We start from the raw sequence: 7,500 nt of genomic DNA, 5'->3' as shown, positions 1-7,500 counted from the left end.
TCCAGGTGAACAATGACATGCAAAACTGCTTGCATTCGAAGAGTCAACGGTTCGTGGCACCCCAAGAGACCATCCAAAAACATCGGAGACCCCGTAGCTTTCCAAACACGGGCTGTGATTGGAGAGCGAAACAATAGATGATACAACAGAAACAAAGCACCGAGACCTGATAACAAATGAGCCCACAGGTCATAGGGACTAATCAGTTCAAAGAGCAGTCTGGAAACAACAGGGTTACTAGAAAAGATACCAGATACCTCTGTCTTATTGAGGAACGTATTTAACTTTTCCCTATTCTTCCTAACGTCCAGTGGGAAAGCCAATTTTAATTTAAAAAAACTTTTGTAAACTCACCGTTTAAACAAAAGAATATGAAGTTTCAAAAAAATGCTATTGACAACTTTTGTGTCTCGCAGAGTAAGTTAAGACCATTGTGCGGATCGATACAACAACAGCAATCGCATGGCATGCGTCCAACATGTGATATACAGAAAACCGCTGACAAAAACTACGCGACATGGCAACCATTAACTATATCTATTATTTACTAATGAAAGCAAATTGTTTCTTTTTTCCTTTAGCAAATTAGCCGACCGTCTGCATGCAAAATTGTGAAGAATTCAGACTTTAAAATGAGATAGATTGCTCGCAGTCCCTTCTGAGTCAGTCGAACCGTCCGTTTTAGTTAGATGGAGCTAGATCACCATCCTCCCCTCGGCTCGGTTGAGTGACTGACTGAAGCGGGCGGTTCGGCTGACTCAGAATGGCGATAGAGCGAGATCACCATCCTCCCCTCGGCTCGCCTGCGTGACTGACTGAAGCAGGCGGTTCGACTTACTCAGAAGGGACTGCATGCAGTCTAAAATGGAGACAATTTAGGCTCACACGCACTGAACAGAAGAAAAACAGAGTCGCTTGATTATTATGGCCTGTTTGTCAAATACACTTACCATTGGCAACATACAAGTCAAGATTATCATCCGGCCCAAATTCCTGCAACCCAAGAATCGCCTGGTCATTGACAAACTGTGAAGGCATTATTGGCGGAGGGGTTGGCGCAGTGGTAAGATCTCTGCCTTCCAACCCTAGGGTCCCGGGTTCCATTCCCGGTTCTGCCGAGAGTGGAATATTTGGCGACCTTCTTTCCCGCTGAAGTTCACTCAGCTTTCCATCCTTCCGAGGTCGGTAAAATGAGTACCAGCATGCATGGACTGCTTAGAAGCGGCTGCAATTTGCGCCTGTATATGCTTCCAGTCCGCTGGGGGTAAACTGATCATTGTAAAGCGCCTTTGAGACGTTTGTGATAAAGGCGCTATATAAATGCACGACTTTACCTTTGACTTTTTACCCGCTGAGCACCAATGTTTTCTTAAAGATTACGTCCACCATATTAGCAGAAAACGCAGACGCTTAGACACATTCTGACTGCACTGAGTAATAATTACAAAGGCCGTTTTATAAACGTCATTCAAAACTGGCACGGAATTGTAACTTTTCATCGCTAGTTGATAACAGCATTTTTACTATTAAAAAGCTAGTAAAACGCTTCCAAACAGCGGTTGATTTCCCTGGGAGTAGGTGGATCGTAAAGAAATTCCCTGCGATCCACAATACTTATTTATCTATTATTTCTCGTATTTATAACTTAAGAATATGCATCTGATCACAGTCATGTCAAGATGCGCACTAGAAATGAATAAATTATTATTATAAATTATTATTATTATTATTATTATTATTATTATTATTACTTTTTTTTCAGGATCAAAGGTTAGCTTAAACCCTGGATTAGTGAATAAATTATAAAAGCGACCTTCAGATTGGAGTACGAGGACGAGTTCTCAGTTGTGAGCATGGGCATTCTTTAAACGTTATGCGCGTGCTCAGTACAGAAAACTCGTACAGTATACTCATCGTCGTTCTCACATCGCTAAATAGTCAACATGGACGGAATGTGACCATTGCAATATAGATCCGTGAACTGCCTGAGCTTTAAACAGAATGAATCTCTCTTTAGTGACAAAGAAAATTAATTTGCAATGGAAAATACCATTTCTCATTCTTTCAAGATTTTTTTGACAATTTATACAATGCACTCTTCGCGGGCCTATCTCGTCAACACACAATCAAAATTGCACGGGAGCCCGCATAGGTTTTTAGGGCGCAAGCCGAAGTCGATTAGCGAAAAATTGTTGCTTTAAATTCTGTCCCTTACTAGTTTAACATCGTGTTCCAGAGCATTGTAGAAGTCATCTCGTCTGATTACGATCTTTTCAGCGGCCTTAGGGTCAATCTCAAAATTGTCTTTTAACTGCAAAACAACAAAAAGCTTGAAATGGTCAATTTGCTCCGCACACGTGACTGCAGTGGAGACCCTTTCCCTCGCCACAGGATACGCAACGAGGCTTGAAACAGGTGTGACATCACTTCGCTTCAGCCTTGTTTTAAAATCGACGTCTTGGTGAATTCGATAAACTTGTAGTCCTATGAAGAGTGAAACTATTTCACACTTTCGACCGGTTTGAGCTTGCTCTCTGTTTTATTTTCCTCTTCAATTGAACACTTTCCACCTATCGTTTGTTCATCGATTTTAACTTCAATCGAAAGCAAACTCTGTACAAATCCGCCCTTTGTTATCAATATTTTTCCCTCAAACTGTCTTGGTCAGTACGAATTAGAATCATTTGGATGAAGAATACCAAACAGCCTTCAGGCGTACCACACATTACAGAACACACGATGGACTAAATATTCCTCATTCATATGCCAAATTATCTTACTATTATAATTTGATAGCTATATTACACCTTTTAGCTACCAATTATATTAGCTTAGGATCTTTATTGCCGTAACACTGATGGCTTCATCATCGTCATATCTTTATTTATCCTCGGATTTTAGAATAGCATGGTGAAGCTAGTATCTCCGAGCCATGATATACCACAAAGGACAGACCACAACACCGGAAACTCCACGCCCTATTCTTCTTTGCGAACAGAGTGTGGATTCTTCTACGTCCCACAGGATTATGAACATCGAGGGGTTGTGAAAAGGGTCCTACGGTTTATCGTCCTTATTTGAGAAGACTATAGAGTCTATCAATTTGAGAATGTCATTTCAAAGGGCAGAACTTTCGCCTCAGTTATGTAAAGACAGCGACCGCGACCCGTAGTCCGATGCTCAACCTTCCCGGAGGTCGGTTTGCTTGAATCTAAGACTTTAACAACCACACCAACGATATACTATAAATATATGTGAGTGTTTCCTTTCTTCTAATACCTGAATGAAACGATTCATAGCAGTGGATTGCGCTGCTCGCACCAATCCCTCAATCTCAGCCCCAGTGAAACTCTTGGTTTGCGCAGCTAAATCAGCCAGATCCACATCGGGAGCAAGAAGTTTGTGTTCCCTCATCTTTGCTGTGTGGATCTCGAGGATCTGAACTCTTTCTTCCTCCTTCATCTGGCAGGCCTTAGAAGCAAAAAGAAGAACAATTTAAACAGGCTGCTTCGTGTCGAAAGCAATCCAATGCTCTGAGAACCCTACTTGTATTTCTCAGAAAAAAATATCTTTCTGGTGAGAGTAAATCTCTCCTCTCATATAAAGCAAACAAATCTTGCTCACACTAATTGGCAGCATTTCTGACATAACATCACAAACTGCTTTGCAATGCAAAAGCCTGTACCAGGCAATTTGTCACGTAATCTCTGACATATACCCAGGCTCCAAGAGTTTACCCACAGAACATTTTGAGTGTTATTTGGTCTGTCTCAGTACATGGTCACAACATCTCTTTGTAAATCTAAGCTGTTCGTTGGAAAGGAACCTCCCAATTCCAATCAACTTCCCACTACGTTGACGTTTTTGTTTACCATTCCAAGAAATATAGGCCAGCAGGCGCGGATCCAGGGGAGGTTCTATCATCCAGTTGTATCTGTCCCTCAGTAATTTTGTTTTCTCTGTTCATAACGACGGTTGTTGTGCCTTGATCTTCTTTTTTGAGAACAATTTCTTTGTTGTTAATAAGCTCCTTGAGAGCTCGTTCCTTGCCGGGTGGCAGATTATTTTTAGGTTTAACCAGTGGAGTTCCGCAAGCTTTATCTTGACTTCTTCTAAGTAAGTCTCAAGAGCAACTGACCGTTGAATCGGTGGAATCAACTGGATTTCACGTGAAATGGATGTTGCTCAGTATTTTGGTCATGATAGATATATTGCAGGCGCATCCTTCTGGCAAATTGGTTGAAGTCTGAAATTAGCTGGCGCCTTATCTGGTTTTCTTTCATGACAGGTGTTGGAATGAATTTCAAACCTCGAGAGAGTAAATTGATCTGCTCTGCAGTCAATTGTGTGTCTGAGAGGTTTTTGATGTGTTGCTTGCGTAACTCTACAGTCTCACAAAAACATAGATAATGAATCAAGATTTCACTGTTAAAAAAAGCAATATTTGTCAAAAAAAAAAAAAATTGTGCAGGGGGTTTCACCTGGAAAAAAAATTCCTGCACAAGCAGTGCGCGAAAAAAAAAATTCGTACAAGCTGAAAATCCCCCTTCCCCCCCCCCCATCACTTTTCTAATGGTCCGTCCCTAACCAATCAAATTGCAGGAAAATGAAAGACAAAGAAAACCATCGTGTGGCGAATTTTGCAATTTTTGTTCCCAACTGGATCAATAAAATATTGGTACTGACTAAAATCCTGTATTTTAGCGATAAAATGATTATTGTGTGATTTCTGAATGGATGTAATAAAGTGGTAATTGGAATTCGTGTCGTGCAATTTTGGTCTGAATGATACTTATGAAAAATCACACATATGATTTTACTTGTGAAATCACACGTATAATTTCAGACGAAATTGCACTAAACTCAGTTTAATTACCATTATTTATCGAGACAGTTAGATTTGGGATTGCGCAAACCCGCGGGGGGTCCTCATCCGCCGTCCGCCAGGCCTGCGCGTGCACTGTCACAATTACATTTTGGTCACTTGTAAATATGCCTGCAGTACCTGATTCGTTCCTACACACTAGAAGCTACCCTTCTTACGTTTGGAATATTCTCAAATGATTTCGTAAATAGTTAAAATAATTGAAATAAACTGTGGTCAGAGCATTGCGTGATATCTGCTTGTAGGTATTAAACTTCGACTGCGTGAAACTTGCATATGTCAACGTTAAAGCAAAACTTGAAACACTTACATTCCCAACTGACTTACAAGGCAACTTCAAAAACAACAGCGGATGTTTAAAATAGCCTTATCCCTTACCAATACGACCAATAATGCGATGCGAGCAGCGCAAGTAGCCCGCAACCACGCCACGCGAGCTGGTAGCCAGAATCTACACGTTTACATTTCTACCCGCGCGTTGGTTCTGAGGGCTCGTAGTCTACCATAACTCTAAATGCAACTGACTTCTGGGCAACAACAGGCTTCTCTTTCTTTTTATTTACCGACCGTAGAAAAAATACGCAAACTCGAAATATTGAGATCGCTTGTTCGGGTGCAGCATTATATTCTCTTTAAGCTTAAAATCAAAGATCGATAACGCTTATTATCGGGGTAAAGACAAGCGAGCGAGTTCAAATAGATTGTGAAAAAGAGCCGTGAATGATCTCAACAGTTTATTCATTGATCCTTTGAGGAAAAGAACGGTAGACTCAGGCTGTGGGCATATTTCGTCAACAACTACCGACTCGCTTTTTCGACGCATGTTCAACACACACGAGTGCGCTTTGTTTGCCTAATTTATTTCTCGAGAGATCAGTCCAGCATAAAGCTCATTATTTTTCCGCTCGACTCGAAACTCGAAAGACTCGCGAGTTGCGAGTTGCGAGACTCGACTCGAGACTCGATTCTCGAAATTTTCGAGGATCGAGAATTGAGTCTCGAGCCGAGTTTCGCGACTTGCGAGTGACTGTCACTATGGTAACCAAGAAGAACACGTTGCTAATAATAATAATAATGATAATGATAATGATAATGATAATGATAATGATAATGATAATAATAATAATAATGATAATGATAATGATAATAATAATAACTCTATTTATCGACGTTTGGAAAAATATACGGTAGATTTACATGTAAAATAAGCATATATCATAAAACGTGTGAATTAAGATTTAAATTACACTTCATAGGTTTGAATTATCTTTGATTTAGTCTCGTTGCTCCAGGTATAAATGAGTTCATACGTCTTTTAGTGCCTGATCTTGGTATTTTTACCTTAATTTGGTGATTTGATCTGAGGCTATAGCTCCTATATATATGTCTACTAATAAATACTTGATTAGGGTGTTCAACAATGTTCAATGTTCTTTCAAGTTCTCGTTTTGTGTACTGTGTACTGTGATCGTCTTTCATCTAACGATCGTAGGGTTGATCTAGCAGCAAGAACGATGTCTAGACTCCTGTTTTGAAGTCTCTGGAGGTCATCTGCAAGGTATTGGGGCAGTCCGCCCCAAACCGGAGACACATAATCCAAGAGAGGACGAATTTAGTACAGTAAATAGTCAAACGACTTCCAACGGCATACCTGCTTTTCTGGTTTCTCGTAGATAGATGTCTTTTGTTTGCCTTTTTGATAGTTTGTTCAATGTGGTATTTTCAACCCATATTATTTTGGTGCCATACCCCAAGTAATTTAAATTTAAGTACTCTTTCCGGATACGCATCTGTAATATGCAGAGCGTTGGGTTGATTTGCCGATTTCTGGAAAGAGAGCAACAGCGAGCAACAGAGAGCAACAGCGCTCCAGCGGTGATATTACGTAGCTTTGTGAAACTCCTGCTAGACATTCGATCTTTAGATGTTAATAGTACACCCGGAACCGTTACTTCAGGGGCACCCAACGTCGATTTTCTGTTTGGAAGACGATTTAAGATCTAGAATTTTCGGAACATCGGTTGTAAAATTTCTTGCTTGCCTGCCGGCCTGTCCTAGGATTTTCGAACATCTAAAAAATGGTATAATTGCCAATTTTTAATGGATTCTTACCTTAATAAGGGCACCTACAATTTTCGGGAGCCTTTTTTCTGCCTGAAATTTTCGAAAAGGTAAGTTTTGATGCCTACAATTTTCGGATCACCAGACTTCCAGCTAGGAAATCCGAACAGATGAAAAATTTTTAGGGGAAGAAAATATGCCTATATCTACCGTTTACATACCAAAATACGTTTAACAACTGTATGTTTAAGTGGTTTTGAACTATATTCTGGTTGGGTGTCCCTAGTTACTTGTTGGATATATTTTCGATGAAGCTTTGGATCAAGAGCCACAGATGTTTGCGTGTACTTCAGGGGCACCCAGCGACCAATTTGTTGTAAAATGTATTATTATACCCCAGTTAATGAAAATAAATGTTATTAAGGCATTTTCAGGTGTTTTGCAGTGTTGCTGGGAAAACATTATCTGTTCCTTTTTCCCAGCAAGACACACAAAAAATTTCCCAGCCAGCTAGATAAAATTGGTTGGTTTCCCAGCCAGCTGATGAAATTTAT

General features: G+C 40.2%; 1 protein-coding gene across 1 annotated transcript in view; it reads right to left on the bottom strand.

The window, feature by feature from the left end:
- The window catches only part of LOC138011247 (vesicle-fusing ATPase-like), a 53,762-nt gene that overhangs the window by 40,106 nt on the left and 6,156 nt on the right, over positions 1–7,500 (bottom strand). The window contains exons 2-4 of the mRNA XM_068858200.1: positions 3,280–3,471; positions 2,216–2,311; positions 951–993 (exon numbers count right to left, since the gene is read on the bottom strand). Of these exons, the coding sequence (XP_068714301.1) occupies positions 951–993; positions 2,216–2,311; positions 3,280–3,471 (331 nt within the window). The remainder of the gene's footprint in view (positions 1–950; positions 994–2,215; positions 2,312–3,279; positions 3,472–7,500) is intronic.

This window comes from Montipora foliosa, chromosome 7, assembly GCF_036669935.1.
Source record: "Montipora foliosa isolate CH-2021 chromosome 7, ASM3666993v2, whole genome shotgun sequence".
NCBI lineage: Eukaryota > Metazoa > Cnidaria > Anthozoa > Scleractinia > Acroporidae > Montipora > Montipora foliosa.
Note: the sequence above shows the minus strand (reverse complement) of the source record. Positions and strands in the feature narration are given on the sequence as shown.